The sequence below is a fragment of the Leptosomus discolor genome, chromosome 2 (genome assembly GCF_034619465.1).
Source record: "Leptosomus discolor isolate bLepDis1 chromosome 2, bLepDis1.hap2, whole genome shotgun sequence".
NCBI classification, from domain to species: domain Eukaryota; kingdom Metazoa; phylum Chordata; class Aves; order Leptosomiformes; family Leptosomidae; genus Leptosomus; species Leptosomus discolor.
In genome coordinates this window covers 13,697,475-13,714,851 of record NC_141392.1, presented here as the reverse complement: position 1 = coordinate 13,714,851, position 17,377 = coordinate 13,697,475, and the positions used below count along the sequence as shown (strand labels likewise).

The window sequence follows — 17,377 nt, the reverse complement described above, 5'->3', positions numbered from 1 at the left end:
AATTCTTTAACATCAAATGTGAGGATGTGTTTGGAGTATTGCTTCCCAATTTAAGAGCTGAAATGGTGCTAGCAGATCTATTATTTTTAAATAATTGCTAGTTTAAATCTTGCTAGTTTACTTGGACAGCAGTAAGAACCGCAGAAGCTGATGCAGGTTCTGCCCATCTCTGGTTGGTTTTGGAGGGCCGAGGCAGGAGCTAAGGGGGCACTTATAGATATTTGGAGTCACACTGAGACTTTGGTCAGAATAGCAAACTTTGGCGAATTTGGGATGTTGTGCTCCACGGTTTTAGTCTGACGGGGACCATGCTAAAAGGCTCTAGATTAGATATTAAATGAAGGAACCAGCCCCCTCCCACTCCCCAAATCTGTTGACTTTGCTCTGTATCAGAAAAAAAAGCAGAGAAGTGTGTGACTGATGCAAGGCGGGCTCGGGATGAATTTAGGATAAACAGGATGCCTATTGCACTTTGTATAGTCGTTCTAAGGCAGAAAATGCTTTTGAGTGCATCTAACAGCTTCTCATCTGCAAATGCCACAATCAAGACAAAGCAAAATACATTGTGGCAAATTCTGCAGTTCACAGTCGTGACACAGTCAAAACCTCCTATTACAGTGAGGGAGACTTCTGCTTATATCACGACTGCCTGGGCTGCAGGATTTCAGAGCAGCACTAATAACAATAATACAGTAAATATACAGTTTCAAAAGTCCTGCAGGACATGCAGCAAATGCCGGTGATTCGAACTGGGTGAAGTTGTCAAAGGTTGCTTTGCTCTCCAGAGCCTGGCAGTAGCTCCACTGAAATGTGATGCCATTGGTTTTCAGCAAAGGTTTCTTTCTGCAGGGCTGCAAACAGAGATCAGCTGCTACTGTGTATACACAACTAGGGAGCAAATCAAGCAGCACATTTAAGCAGCCTTTTTAACCCTGAGACTTTCCAAGATTTCTTCTTCACGCAGGAAGTTTCCTTTATATTGTCAGCTGTAGCACTTTGCTCATGTAATGAGATCAGAGCTAGGATCACTGCTGCACAGTAGAAAGACTTCCTTAAGACATTTGTCCTTGAAACTGCACCAAACTCTTGGAAGAACCCAGAACCTGTAAGTATGTATGATATAGGCAACAATAGCACAGTGCAAAGCTGCAATCAACCATTATACAATATCCGATTAGCAGGGCAGGAGGGATTTTTATTTTTTTTTTTTTTCGGATGTTATGTTACATTCATTTTCAATTTGTTCTGAGGAAACAAATCAATTCGGGCTTCTGATACAGTGACTTTGCAGTAGATGAGCTAGTAGTAATATGTTTGATTTAACTATTTGTTGCTCTCATCTAGCTTGTGGGACGATTGTTGTAGCCATTAAACTATAGAGAACTTTTCTTATGTTTTTAGGCATTTTAAAGGATTTTGGGGGGTCCATCTCACAAATAAGTTTTTGCTTTGCATTTTGATTTTGGCAACCCCACCCTACGCCAAACTATAAATAACAGGGCAAACGGAATTAGTGCATATTGTTCATAGGTAGCAATAACATATATTTGTTTGCAGGCTTAATTTAGCCATTAACAACGTTGCACTGTTTGGGGTGTTTTTTGTCTTAATTGAATTCTACTCAGGGCTGTCTATTTTGTGTTTTACTATCTTGTCTGTGTCTGTTTAAGTTACTTTGCCGGGACTGCAGTCTGGTTAAACCTGTATTTAAGTACTATTTATATTCCGAGCACATTTCTGGTAAAATAAGTGTTTGAGATTTATTTTTTTTTTTTTTTTAAGCCTTAAACAGTATAGTTTTATTAGCAGTGAGCGCCAGAGAAAGCACAACATGGATGAATGTCAGACATAGACCACATAACCTAAGTCTTCCGTGCGCCAAGTCTGATCCGAACATGTCCACTTCTGTGACTGCAACTAATAAAAGCCTTGAGCTCCCTTTCAATAAATTTTTCATACACAATGATACTTCTGTTTATCAGATTAGTTTCTCCCAGGTTAGCCTGATTGATAGCTGGATTGTGGTTTCTTAAGAGCTTTCTCCATGAAACCCCACCGAAGAGCTGCATTCCATTTAACCAGTGAATGTAAAAACTGGTAACCATGGATTCAGCCACCACTAACTGTCGAGAGCAATGACTTGTTGTAAACAATACAAATGAGCCAGGATAGCAGAAGCAACCAGACATGAAATGATTTTAATAGAAATTATGGTAAAGGTCATGTGATACTGTATCAGCTTGAATTCAGTGTTAAAGGGAAAGTATTTCAGATTTTCAGGTTTGATTTAAATTGCACATCTCCACTGGCTTCACATTTGCGTAAGACCCCCAGAAGGGAAAATGAAGCAGTTCTTTGTAAATGCCTCTGCTTAATTGCATGTTGTGACTTAGGCCCTGATCCTGAAAATGTAGGAATAGCTCTAATCAGTGGGATTATTCAGGTACTAAATGTAGGTTTTTGTAGGATCAAGGCCTTCCTAGGTAAGTTAGTAAGGAGAAAAATTATATTCTAAGGAATAATAACCTGTCACTAAAGATAAATAATGGAAATGCAAGTTTTACTGCTGTTGTGTGGTTTGGTTGGGGATTTTTGTTTGCTTATTTTGAGAACATGAAAACAAGTTATATTTATCCCTTTGTTTTTAAATCTTATGACTTTCGTTTCTCATCCACCATTCCTCAAATCCTCTTCCTAATTTACAGCCTCTCTTTTGGAGAACTGGTAAACCATAGTGTCAGCTATTATAATACAGCATGATGATAGGCACATGCAGATCGCATGAGCAGTCGTGTGTCCTATCTCAGGAATTTCCATCCCTACAAAATCTTTGCTGACTCCCAGCTGTCACATGGCTGTCACTCACAAATTCTAACCATAACCAAATCCTTCTCCCCACGCATGCGCTCACCAAACCTCTCTATGTACACGTAGATGCAGGCACAAATGTCCCTGCTTGAGCACCTTCTGTGCGTAAATGGGTCTCTCCCCCAAGCCTGCTGCATTCCACTAATGTTTGTCCCTTAATTTATTCCTGGGTGCTACTTCCTTGCTGCGCCTGTGCTTTGTAAGGAGGAACCTGGAATGGGAATAGTACTCTATAAGAAATGCAAACAAAAATAACTTTGCGTGTTATTTAATATAACAGTTCAAATCAGTGTGAATCTAAATTCGCAACTCTCATGGCCCCCTAAACCTCTCAAAAAAAATTAACCCTTACTGTTCTGTAGACAGTACCGTCACCTTGCAGTATACTGACTTCCTGTTTTGTATATTTATTTGTCATAGCATTTATGTTATTTGGAAAACTTAGATTATGAGAGTCCTGGACTGGAACTTTGGTTATTTGTATATTTCTAGGTTATTTCTATATTTCACAGATGTCCCATAGATCTATGCTGTTTTATCGATAATTATGATTTATGTATTTTTCAACCAGAAGTATTTCAAACAATTTCTCATCAATCTGTTACAGCTGACCAGTGTCTGTCAAGCACAGGTTACCACTAAAATAGGTAGATACAGGACAAATCCTTTCCCTGTTCTTCTGAGTTGCCTTGCCAGATGGAGGGGGTGATTGCTTGTGTGAGTCGGGAAGGTAAGATTTAGCTTATACATAGATTAACAGTAGGCAAAAATAGACTGACTTCTACTGAAAAGAAATACTTTAGAGAAGTAAAAGGAAATTATTTAAACAGGAATATTTGAAAAAAAATTACACCAAATTGCAAAATATTTTCTGTTGCTTGTCTGTGTCAGTGTTAAGAGTGTATTGGGGTACTCCTGTAAATCAGACCTTTAAGTATATTAGCACTTTACCAAAAGGGAGGAGGTGGCTGAACATAAAAGCTACCACCTTGACTTTGTGTACGTATCCTGGTATGTGTCCAGAACTGAAAGTAAAATGCAGGTGAAAGCACAGTGAGACTCGAGACCAATATCCAAGTAAACTGGGGAAACGGCACTGGCCGCCTTACCATGATCTCATTACAAAGCATTAGTAATTCCTACACCCCTTGAAAACCAGGTGGGGGGTGTTTGAATCATCGTGCCTGGCAGAAGAAACCAAGTTCCAGTCTGGAGAGGGAATGCAGCATTCAGGAAGGAAGGAGTGTGCCGTGGTCCCATGGACTTTGCTGGCATGGGACAACGGGCAGTCTTCCTTTGCTTGAAGTATCTTTGGCATCTTTACCATCTGTGGTGCACGTGCTTGTTTACTTTCCTGTATTTTGCATCAAATACTGATTTTGTAGTGCAAACCTTGCAGGAGCTAGTGGGTGAGCTGCCAGAACTCTTTGCCCATCTGCAGACAGGAAGAACTGGGAGGCAAGTCTCCTTGTTTCTCTCCCAGTTTATAAAGTTTGGGTGTTGGTTGATGGGCAGCTGCAGGAGACAGATCAGAATTCTCATTTGAAGCAGAGTTCTGTGAAGATGTATTTGAATCCCCCAAATGGAGATCTCAGTGTTTTACCCATAGAGAAACCTCAGAGAAACCTTAGTGTGTGCAGTCAGGCAAATGTTGCAGTGCATACTTGGGGACCAGCAGAAATATTTGCCATTAAAATGATTAGTAATAATGATATCTCCCTTGTAAACACAATAATATAGAATAATAATAAAAAGTTGCATTTTATGATTGTAATTCTAATCTACTGCTTTTATGCAAAGACCACTTCTGTCAATTAGACTTTTTTGTATATGAAAATATCATATCAGCAGTCCTGTAAAATAAATTCAAGTGGTGTAAGAACAGGCACATTTAAAAAAAAACCAAACAACCCCAAAAAAAGCAGTCTTGCTCTGGAGGTACCAGGTGTAGGGAATATAGGGTAAACTGGTACCCACATCTGCTCTCACTTTACTTCATGGTTGAGACAGCCAACAGCACTGCAGGTAAGTGAGAAATAAATCTGTAGCTTTTGTCAGGTGAACTCCTGACTATCAGGAACTGGACTTAAACTACTTAATTTCATGGAGCATGGCAAACTAGCTGGTCACTGAATGACAGAATGTTGTTCTTTGAATTATTAACTCTATGCAAGCATTACTGTTTTATATATTTCGGCTCCTTTCTAGTTTTACCTCTTAGCTGGTGGGGGTAAGTGAAGTTTTTTTGAGTTTTTATAGTCATTTTGTCTTTTGAACATTTCCGAATGTACTTCTTCCCATGGGCTATTGAAGACCCATGATTTATGGGTTATAATGTTCTTCAGGTCAGCAAAACTGTCATGGAGTCTAAAGACAGGACTGTGATCTGTATCAGCTGCATTAACTTTCCATTAACTTTCAGTGACTAGAACACACTTTTGATTATTCTGCATTATTCCTTTGTACAAAATAAGGCCGTTCTCTGTGTGTTTTAGTTTTAACAGAACCAGACTGTCACTGACCATCAGCTTTTGCATGCGTAAACTCTCTCCTTCCTGGCAAGGCTTTAGGCCCAGATCCACAAAAGGATTAGATGCCTTATGTGGGACTTAAGTGGGATTTAGGCATTGAAAGCCCAAACTGAGATCCTCAATATCCCCACTGAACTGCCACCTAACCTTAGAAGTTGCCTAACCTGTGTGAGTGCCTACGTTTTCAATATCTAGGTTTCCCAGGTGGCCAAAGATCTGCTTTGGATGTTCTCAAGCACTTCCAACCTGACAAGGTTGAGCCTCTCTGCTCCCATCTTTCCCCCCATGTCCCGACAGACTTCAGAAAGCGTGAGCTCCTCTTGCAAAATGGTGGATTTTTGTGTGTGATGTACCTAACTTTCTCCAGCCGTGTCCTTGAAGGAAAGGACCCTCCAGTAGGTTTCTTTCAGGAGCAGCCTGGGAACCTTGAGAAAGATATCAAAACTAAGAAATTTGAGTATCACTGCTTAGATATGTAGGTCCTAGAGAAGAAGTGGGACTTCAGATGTGTGTAGCCTTCATCGTCTCCTACTGGCAGTGTTGGACTGTTCTCTGCTTGGCGATGACCACTTACGAGTTTGCTGGCGCTGCGCAAGACATGGGGGTATCTAACAGGGCTGAGGGCTCCATTGCACAGGCAGAGCACCTGAAAGTTGGATACTGGGCTGTGAAATTATTATTGCTTCTAGAAGTTTTCTTGGAGAATCCAGGCCCCGGTGTTTTTTATTAACAGCATTTTGAGGGGGAAGAACTTGACAGGGAAGAACTCTTTTCTTCAAGAAGTCACTTAGGGGTTCACCTGACTCTTTGATATAGGGCGGATGTTTTTGTTTTCTGAAAGCTAGACTTATTGGGGTGTTCCATGTGTGCACCCAGAAATAATAGTCACGTTTTCAGGCTTTAGTCTAAAGAATTTCTGGAGCTGTGGCTGGATTGATAGCTGTCTTGCTCTGCGGAAGCCAAAGCAAATAATGTCTTGTTAGTAGCTGAGTAAGTGGTCCTGTGCCATCACTTATTTCTCAGCTGTACTTGTGACATTTCGTGTGTTCTCAGCCATGTCTGTTGTTTGTTTAAATCCTGCTCAGTTCCTTGATTTATCAGTTTTCTGTAGACTTTTGTTCGAGTAGTCCCAAATGCTATCCTATTTCAAATAGATGCATCCTTATCAGCAAATAGTCTTTCATCAATGACTTTAACTCTTTCACATAACTCTGCATATGTTCACTTTGACCTTCTATTTTTTAAAATATTGGATTTTTTTAATGGGGACAGTATTTAGGAAATCTGTTAGAATTTCTCCTGAATTATTCCCTCTTTTTATTCAAAAGTTGTACAGGCATTTTCCTCTACCTTTTCCCACATTAAATAAGTAAGAGCTTTTGTTTTGTTTTGTTTTGTTTGTGTTTTTTTTTTTTTTTTTCCTGAAAGAGAGCACTTCTTCTCATGGAATTCCTAGTTTTCTGTTGTCAAAGATAGCTAGACTGCATGCAAACTTAACATTATCTATTGCTGCTTTTTATTTATGTACATGTGTACAATCTTGAAAACAACAATACAGAATGTCTAGCCTAGAAACTGTACAAGCCCTAAAGAAGATATGCTCTCTGAAAATTTAGAAACTGCAATCATAAAAAGTCTATACATAGTGAATAAACTTAATGTGTAATAACAAGTGCTATGTGTGTTCTTTACAAAACCTAGTTGTGTTTATATTGAGGTAGCTAGCATTTGTAGGGCTGTCTATGATAATGACATCTTAATAACTAAGAATATTATTCATGTATTTTTAAAACTGATACAGAGAGATCTGTTATTTTAATGGAGAGTATATGTTATAAATTAACCTGTAACTTTCAATCGACTAACTTCGTGTTTTCAGAATAGCATACTTGAATCATCATACATTTATTTTGGTATTTTAATACATACAAACATTGGCTCCTAAGCGCCTCTTCCATAATTTCATTTGTACTTTTGAATTATTTGTCACATCAGCTCACTGTGGCATTTCAAGGACAAACAGTCTTAGGGGCAGTCTTGTGAGTGTTCCTGTCTTGCTGTTTTGCCTCTTTTACTGCAGAAGATCTGCTTCTGGACTTCCATGAACACACCAACATGTTACACAGAGTGATAAAACTGAGCACAAACTAGGTATGGCACAGTAAGGTGATTTAAAGAAACCCATTGCTGGCCAGTTGCAAGAGGGAGCTGGCGTTGTGAGTGTTAAGTCATCATATGTAATGGAACTATGACTATTGTATGGAACCAATTTTAGGTATAGGAAGTTCAGCAAATGTTGTGCCTTGGTGGTTGCCAGATCACTTGCGTGCTTGCTGAATCCTATATACAGCGCTTCCGTTTGTTGGGTTACTCATTGAGCTTTTAATAGTCAACTTAATTTTAGTTAAGGTTCAGTTTAGTAACTCTCGCAATTAGTGGAAAATATTGACAGCATTCATCTGGTAAACCATATTACATATGATATGCACACGCACGGTACATGTGGAGGTAAAAGATAACAGATCGATTCTGATGGATCCCATCATGACTAGCTTTTCAGGATAAATTACAGAATCTTTTAATTATTGGGGGTAACCTTGCAGAAAATTGAATCTTGAGTTTGCACGTAGGAGGAAGTTTGGTCTCCCTTGCTCGCCATTGCTTCACAATACCGACAGCAGCTCTGTGTGCTGGGGTCTCCAGCTACCTGTCAGCCTGTGGGCTTCACGTCAGGGCCAGTGACGTGCTGCTGCTGAGGTGGGCTTAGAGCCATCGTAAAAGCAAGAGGTCTTATTTTCAGGGCAAGCTTCTGAGCCTTGTCCTGCTTATTTGCTTTGTCTCTCTGAAAGCAGCTGAGGTACAGGAGGTAAGTCTGCTGCTTGGCTCTTTTAAGGCATTTTTATGGGTTGTTTTATGGGTACGGGTAAAGGACTACAGGTGAGATTTTTTTTGCCCTCATATAAAATGGAGATATTACTTCAGCCAGCCAGATAGCATCCTGCGAAATGAAATACTGGGGGCAATAGCCGTAACTAAGGATTAACTTGGAAATAAAGGCAAAGGTACAACAACCAAATGTAGCAAGAGGGTGTTTTTTCTTTTTTGCCGAGTGAAGAGATTAAAATGTATGTGTCTGGCTGACGTTGCTGGAAAATGAAGTCCCGTATGTTCCCACAGGACGGACACTGCAAGGACAGTTAGAGCAGCGCCTTGCCCTGTCAACAGTGCTCACGTCTGAGCTAGGACTTCTCAGATCCCTAAATAGCAAAACACAGGTGTCCCAGACATAGTAAGTAGAAATCGTGTAATACAGGAGGCACAAGGGCATATGCTGTCTTTACCATAGCTGTGTTCCTTGCTTGGAGGTAAATGCCGGTTACTTCTGTGTGGAGTGAAATTCAGGAGTGTATGTGCCAATCCAGTCCGTTGGGCTACAAGTCACTGTCTTGAAACTGTCTTGTGTGAGGAGGGTCCTACCCCTGTTAGAAATGCACTGATTTAAGTAAAGGTAATAATATTTTCTTGTCATAGCAAGCTAATGTAGAAAAGGTGAGACTAGTGATAGGCCTTTGTTGAGTTGAGTGAAGAACAGGCAGCAGAGAACTCTGATTTGTAGGAGGATGTAGGTAAGTAAGGATCTTTGCATATGAAATCATTCTCCAGCTGTATGGGAAAGCATACAGGATAAAGTCTTGGCTTCGCTGAGATCAGTAGGAATCAGTCTCGATATCATTGTACATTCTATATACTCCTGCGGTGCTGTTCTTGCCAGTGACAGAAACCCCAGTACAGACTTCAGCAGAATCCTCACCATCACGTTAGGTCTGATCTTTACAGGAAAAGTGTTACTGCTAGTAATATTATGGAATAAAAAAATACTGGCAAAGAAAGGGGTTTCAAAGCTTTCTGTACTGTATGTTGACCCTATTATTTTGAGTGATACCAGCATAGAAATTGAAATGTCTGTGGGACTTTTTGCAAAGCAGGGCAAGAATGGGTTTTTTTTCCTAGTTTTTCCAGTTATAGGAAACTGAGGATCAAGATTTTTGAATGCTAATCTTAAGAGGCCTCGAGAAAGGAAAAATAGCAATACCTACCTTGTAGGAATATTTGGGTTTTTTGTAAAGTAGTGAACTTCTTGATGGAAAGAAGCCATAAGAAATTCCTGGCAGTTACTCCTCTGTGACTGAAGTCTGTATTTAGTCTTCTATTAGTCTCCTTTATTTATAACAAAACCTTTGAATATAATTTCCAAGACGTTCAGCTATCAGAAATGATGTGATAATGAGGACAGAGGATAGGTCACAAGTCTGCAACTGTGTGTGAGGAGATGGTGAGCTTAACCTACTAGGTGAAAGAAAGGTTAGTATAGCAACTGCATGTACACTTCAAAGCATGCACCTAGTTTGCTGCACTAACTTAATTATCCCTGCTATAGATATGTTTGACAAACATATCTATAGCCCAGATAATGTTACTTCTCAGTGGGAAATAGCAGAAGGCTTCTGTTTGGTTGCCAGTTGACTGAATCCTTCCTTCTACTTCCTTGCATTACTCTTTTCAAGGACTTTCCCTGCCTGTTTGCTCATTTGATGAACAGAAACTTACCCCTTTCTTTTTAATGGTGGAAAACATTGTAAGATGGGGAGTGATGCAGATGGGTGTAAAATGGTTTTTAAGCAAGTCTGATGAGGATTTAATCCTATTTTAATCAAATGCTGCCTGAGCCAACCAAAAATAAGCTTTTATCACTCATGCTGAATCAACCGTATTCTGGTGTCAGCACTATTTCTCAGCAAGCATCTTGCGTCCTCCGCGTAATACTACAGGGTGTTTTTGAGCATCCCAGTGTTGTTGACTTTCTCCACAAACGGTGTGATCTGAAATGTAAAGAGGCAGGATTACCCCAGCACTTCCCATCGCACAGAAACACAAGACAGTGCCCTGTTCTTTGACACTAAAACGTGGCCTGCTGTTGGCAAGCTGTGGGCTTTAATAGGCAAAGACCGTGGGGAACTTTTCAGCTTTTTAGCCTTTCTCCTTCTGTAAAGTCTGTTACACAGGGAGGTACAGTTTTTAAACGTGGTCATTTTTAATTCCTGTCCCTGGAGTCTGGCTGACAGATTGGGAGTGCGGAGGATGGGAGTGGGCTGAAAAGACAAGCTGAAAACATAAGATGTGTACATACATTAAAATGGAGCGAAATAAATGAACTTAGGTGAACACAGAGGGGATCTGTTTTAGGGCCATTCTTAATGCCTGTTTTAGATGGCCTGTGGTGAAAATCATTAGCTTAAAAAGATGCTATTTATGTCTCCTTTGAACTGAGTTTATGCAAACTCATTAGCCAGCAGTTCTAACTGGAGAGAATGGAGATAAAATTTTGGTAGATTTTTTCCTTTTTGTTTTGAACAATACTATTTTCATTGCAAACCTCAAAAAAAAAAATCTTTGATACGTGTTCTCTTTCATACACAGTTTATATTGCATACCTCCCTTGTTCAGAAGCCCATAGGCATTGAGGTATGCTAAATATAATTGTTCAACAAAGACTTAAAAATCAGAAATGTGGTTTCGTAGGTGTAAATCTGGAATTTACCTACTGTCTTTTGGAGGCATTACTGTGGATTCCTACTTTTGTAGCAAGGATCAAAACTTGTTTGTTGACAGAGTTGTTTTCTGATTTGAGAATGCAGGTGGGCACCAGTATGTTTTATTGACTCACTTTGCTCTCCATGCTGATTTTGACAGGTCACATTGATAATAAAATTTCGAGCTTTCCGAATTTTTATTTGTTCCATGTTGGCTATTTGAATTTTGTTATGAAACCCTACTTCTGTGATAATTTCTGCAAGCTTGTCTCTTTTGGAGGAAAGTACTGACTTTTCCCTATTTCTATCATACTTTTCATGGTTTTCTCTTAGTTTGTTACTGAGATTTCTGTTTTGTCTTGATGATTGGTAAACCTTTTTTTCCTTTATACATGGAAGAAAAAAGTTTTGAGAAGAGGCATTTATAGTTTGATTATTGTCTGCTTTCCTGCTGTAACTGAAGGGAGGAATGCATCTCACATGAAGGTTTACTTATGCATGTAGTAGCAGCTAGAGTAGCATAGGTGCATTGTGAGCTGTTATTTTTAAACACAAAGTGTTTGAAACAAGGTATTAAAAGCAATCAGTGTATAGAAAAGGAAATTGTATAAGGAAAAACTATTCCTTTGATGCACGTATGCATCTTTCTATGTCCGCTATAAGAGAAGTGTGCTCATACCTGGAGGTAGTGATGTAGTCTAGTGGAAAGAGTAAATGGCTGGGAATTGAGAGCGTTGGCTTACATTCTGGCTCTTCCCCAATCTGTGCACCTTTGTAAAATGATTTCAGATTTCTGGATGAAAAGCATTATAAAACAGCTAAGTGTTATTTAAGCCTGCTTAGTTAGACAGTAGGCTTTTAGTTTGAATTATTTTCTGGTTTGCATGTTACATGAATAGAGCGTGAAACTGCTAGGAGAGCCTTTTGTTCTTGCGCACTGGCTCTTTCCTTTGGCCTCTTTTTTTTTGGCTTCATTTTTGGGTGGTAAGGCATACAGGAGCTGCTGGTGCAACAAGGAGGTGCAGAAACAGCAAACATATTGAAGCGTGAACAACTAGTTTTTTGGATGCCTCTGGAAGAGCACTGACCCTCTCGGCGCGTTACTGTGGGGAGATGGCAGGCACACGCTGTCCCGTGATTGTCCATGTAGCTGGTACTTCTTCAGTGTCCTGCAATGTACTCCCTATCCTGTTCTGCTAAAGGCCACCCTGTGCTCTCTAAACAGTGTCAGGAGACTGATGGGTAGCTTCAGAACTCCATCGATGACAGATCTGCATTTATGGCTTTATTAATATATGTGCCACTTAAAAAACATTACCTCTAGGGCAGGACTTCCAAACTGCCACCGTCACAGAAGGATCTTTCCTGCTGTGCAATGTAATGGCTGCAGCAGACCCCTCTTCTCTGCTGGACTATGTGCAGAAGACCTGTATAGCAGTCCAAGCAGCATGTGCTGCCCAAATACTTGTTCTGCCCTTTCCTGTGGGATGAGGGCAGCAGGCTGGATTTCTCCGTGTTGGTATGTAATATCTCACTTAGTACAAGAAACGTGCAATGTAGCTGGAGAATCTTGCTCTAAAAAAAGTCTGTAACTGCAAGTGAAGATTTCTAAAAGTGGATTGCTAATCTGGAAAAATTGTATGTATTGTGCTAAAGGAAGTCCCTGAGCTGCAAATAGATGGATGTTGGGAAGAGTAGTCTGGGGAATTGTCACTATACGCCTGCCCCATGACCGTCACTAAGCATCTGCTGTTTGCTTGTAAACGTTAAACCTTTGGTTTCATCTGCTGTGGCCGTTCTCCTAGATACAGAAGAACACAGATAACTGTGAATATGTGTGTGTGTGTGTATGCATGTGGGTAGCTGAGTGGACATTCACTATGGAATGCATAGCAGTGGGGACATTAACTACATCTATTCATAATCCCTTTTCTGACAGTGTCTCTTAGACTTATTTTTTTTCTGGCAGTATATGAAAATGCTGTCATACTTTGCGCTTGAGAGTCAAGCACATTCAACAAGCTTATTCCTCTCTTGTTGCTCTTTGGGTGTATTCTGTAACGAGAACTTGAACTCCTGCAATTTTAGCCCCGTATTTGTAATTCAGTGTGTATGGTCACCAGAATGCCATGGTGGTGGTGGTGCTTGTTGTTGTTGTTTTTGTGGTTGTTGTTTTGTTTAATTTATTTCTTGGGTAGTCCACAGCTTTAAAAATAAGGCCAGGCTGTGACAAAAAGAGTTGACCTAAAACTGATGTTAAATAAATAGTCTCCTGTTGTATCAGAAATGGAGACTGGACCCTTGGAGTTTTAATGTCTCACAGAAGGGGGAAGACTGTGGAATGTGAATGTTGCCTTTGTGAATGGCAGAATATGATGTTATCCTGTGACATGGTGATCTCACCTGCTCGTTTTTAAGGGACTGTCCCACCTCTGAAGCCTAGGAGCTTCTCAGTATATTATTTAGTTAATTTGAAAACATAATTGTCTCCAAGATATCCTTGTCTAGAGTTTCTACAAAGTCTGTAGAGGCCTGACGCATGATGGATTTTTTTATCAAGCACCTGCTTTCTTTGCCCAGTTCAGTTATGTAGCAAGGTTGCTTTACAGTACTAAGAAGTGAGCAATATATTCCATATGCCACCAAGCTTTGTAAAGAATTCTGCTGATGACAATTTCACAGCTGCTGAGAAATAGGCCAAGCCTTCCCTATAAAGTGACAGTAAGGAAAAGAATATCTGTTCCATTGGGACTGGCCATGCGTCCTCCCCAAGTTCTTCCCTCTTGAAGGAAAGTGCTAGCACTTCCGAACTGTGTAACAACAGATGGTGGCAGAAACCAATTTCTACTGCAAAGCCATTTGGTCAGGACGTATCAAAAAATGTTTTGGAATTGTGAAAATGAATTCTTGGCTGCAGGGCTACTAGCAGCCTACTAGGAACGAGACATGAAGCAACTGCTTGACATACCCAAGAGCCTGCTTGGCCCTGAAAGAAGTGGCTGTGGTCAAACATTTTAGACATTAAAACCTTCGTGTATGTAGGGTCTGGACTTCAGAAGTATTCTGTGTATTATGGGTGTTATAAGAACTAGGTTCTTAATTTCTGGACACCAATTGCTTGACCAGCTACAAAGAAAGCAGCCTTCAAAATATGCAGAATGACCTCCAGCTGAGACAAGCTTAATATAGCTCCTACTGGCCTAGTCAGGTGGAACCTTCCCTTTTGGCTCAGCCGATTTGCTGCCCACAGACCATGAAAGTCCCAGGGCTCTGGTAACATACAGGGACACAAAATTAATGCAGAAACAGTGCAGGCCACTCTACCGATGGGTTATGTCTAGTAAGTTGTGTGTGTCCACGAGTTGCTGGACACAGCAGGTTCCTTTGGTGATTTCTGTAGCTGGCCAAATGTGCCTTTTCGGAGAGCACTTTGAGAAATATAACGTGTTTCTTCTTAGAAGTGCACCATAGATGTCTGTCTGTGCCATAACTCTGAAATAAACAGCAACATGTTTTTCCCTCCAGCATTTCCGTTGTGAGTCTTAGCTGCTCATATATAGCTGTACGTTGAAAATGGTCCCATAGATGTGGGACATAAACGGTACTTGCTGAGCCATCTTGTTTTATCTATTCTGTAACAAATGTGTTCCAAATTATACGGTACTGTCATGTCACCAGAAACACAGAGCAGATGGAAGTATCTTTCCACATATTGACTCATGATACTCTGATGAAAGGAGTTTGTTTCTCTCCTTCTGTCAAGCCTGCTAGCCTCTGGCAAAGGATGCAACCCTCAGCGAGGAGAACTTTACCAATAATGTTCAAGTGACCATCTGATTTAAATATACTATCATTGGCCGATATAGTTAGTCTGCATCCACAACTGTTTGGAGTAGCCAGTCCCATTTGTTATGTTTGTGTAAGGTAACTTAAAGCAGTGCTCTTCCAGGTTGAGAAGAGCCCAGGGAATTAACCCTTCTGGAACTGAATATTCAGCTTTTTAAAGGAAACCTTCAAGGCACCAATATTGGTCCCTTTGGAAACTAGTCCTGATAAAGCAAGTGCCAGATCTCTGATCTGTACTTTTATATAGAAAAGTGACACACCCCACAACACAGGTTGTAAGTGCTGTATGTTAGCTACCAAACACATGTTTTCCAAACTGCTGGAGAAATCCTGACAAATAACTATAGATGAGCAACTTAAGAGCAGATACCCTCCGTATTTCTGGTTGTTGTGAGTGGTATTTGAGTTGATGAGAGCACAGTTCTTGGATTGAAAACATGTGAAACCAAAGTCAAAAGGGAGTCAGTGTAATCATTAACTGACTCACCTTCTGGATGTGACAAGTAATGAACCAGTCTAAACTTGCCTGGAGCTTTCTTTGGGACAATACCCACAGGGGGAAACCCTCTTACGCTCAAGTGAAGCGTTATCAAATGGGCCCTCTATTTTCCCCAAATGCCAGCTCTTTTCTGTCTTGTCTCTAACCACCTGAGGACATGTAACTGCTGATCTCAGCATCCCAGCCAACATTTGCATCTCGGGGCTTGTAGTAAAATCCCCAACACAGCCTTTTCTACAAAAATTGCCTATGCTTTTTGTTTGTTTCTTTTTTCCTTACTAGCCTGCTCCCACAACCGGGGAAACGTTTTATCTGCCCGCACTGGGATTTTTGCGTTTGCAAACCTCTTTAACCAGCATTTGGGTCTTTCCACTTTCTTACTTTGATTTGGATGACTGCCTGAAGCACCTGCTAATGGCCTGAAGCGTTCAAGCCGAAATTTGCAGTTTGTGTCCCACACGCACTCAAACTGTTCGTTACCTGCCTTCTGGAGCACCTGCTACACGGTTTGGGCTTGAGAGCCCACTCTCTACCCACTGACATTAGCCCTCCTCACAACACTGGCTCTCCTCAGCTTTGTCCTGCTCTCTCCCCTGTTCTCCATAGCCTGCACTTCAGCTTTGCCTTGGCCTTCAAGGTAACATCAACGTTGTCCTGCTTGTTCTGACGCTTGAGTGAAGAATGGGGTTTCCCCCGGTACATAGGAACAAAAATGATGCAAAGGTAAATCAGTCATTGTGGTCACCTTAAAACCTTCACCATGGCATTCATGACCAGACTTTAAAAATTTTTTTAAAAAAACTTTTGTGGGGAAATTGTGAGCTAGGACAGCTTGCTGCAATCAGCCTGTAGATCAGTGGTGGTCAGAAGCTGAATGGCAATTTACATTGCCCCTTTACAGAGAAGGACCAAAAGAAAGCTGAGAGTCCTGAGGAACATTCCTCCTTTTCTCCTGCTCCTGCTGCCTTTTGAGGATCTGTTGTATGCTTTTCCATGTGGTTGCTCCTGATGCCTAAACGTAGGGAAGGCTGTGTTAGAATTAGCTCTATAGGTTGCATTTCATGCATTGCCCTGACAAGAGGAAATCCTAATGGAGGCTTTCAGAGGCAATAGCTTCCAACAGGGAATTTTCTTTACATTCTGCCTTGGGAAGCATTAGTTTTTCCCAGAATGTTGCTCTGTGCTGAGGGTATAATTTACATGGTCCTTCCCTTTCCAAAAAGGTATTTGTTTTCTCTGTTAGAAGGATGCCGTTAACAGCTACAGAAGAAGATTACATATTGGCTTCCCGCCTGGGTATTTACACCTACATTACCTGCCGGTCCCTTTACTGGCAGGATCATCCTCTTCCCTAATGAGCTATATACCTTAATACAGCCACACTTTGCCTTCCACCCACCTTCCACATTAGTGCTGTGTGGGGTTTCCCCCAGCAACTGAAGCATCTCCCTACGTGCCTGGGCTGCAAACTGGGGCTTGTCTGCACCAGCGACATCTGCTCTTGCAGAACTGGGCAGGGCAAGGGCTTATTTTTTTTTCCTCCTTGCTTTCCTTTGGTTGCCTCAAAATAACCCTAATTAATTTTATGGAGAGTTTAGTTTGCTCCCATGATGGGATTGCTCTTTGTGCAGATCTCTTGCATGCTATATTTAGGTATGGTTTTTGGAACACCATGTGACCCGAATCAGATAACTTCTGAACTACTAATCATGTCTTTGACACTGACTCCCTCTGTGGCTTTGGGGCATTTTACAGTTGTTTTCTTACATACAGAATGAAAACAGATATACTCATCTGCCTTGTAAAAGCTGCTGCCAGGGTTAACAAATACTTAAGACATTGGTTTAAGCTAAATTTCATTTTATTATTTCTACTATAGCCATAGTTTTATTGTTTCTTAGATGTTTAACTTCAGAAAATGATTCTTTACCATCTTAGTTTTTCTTAATGGATGACCCTGTTTCACCATTTTAAAACAAAGAAACAAGTTTCTTCTGTGTTTGTAGATGAAAATAGGGCAGAGAGAAAAAAAACTAAATGGC

General features: G+C 40.6%; 1 protein-coding gene across 1 annotated transcript in view; it reads left to right on the top strand.

Moving 5' to 3' along the window:
* Positions 1-1,007: 1,007 nt before the first annotated feature.
* Positions 1,008-17,377, top strand: part of ESRRG (estrogen related receptor gamma) — a 371,798-nt gene continuing 355,428 nt past the window's right edge. Inside the window, exon 1 of the mRNA XM_086460629.1 lies at positions 1,008-1,105. Coding sequence (XP_086316755.1) covers positions 1,008-1,105 — 98 coding nt within the window. The remainder of the gene's footprint in view (positions 1,106-17,377) is intronic.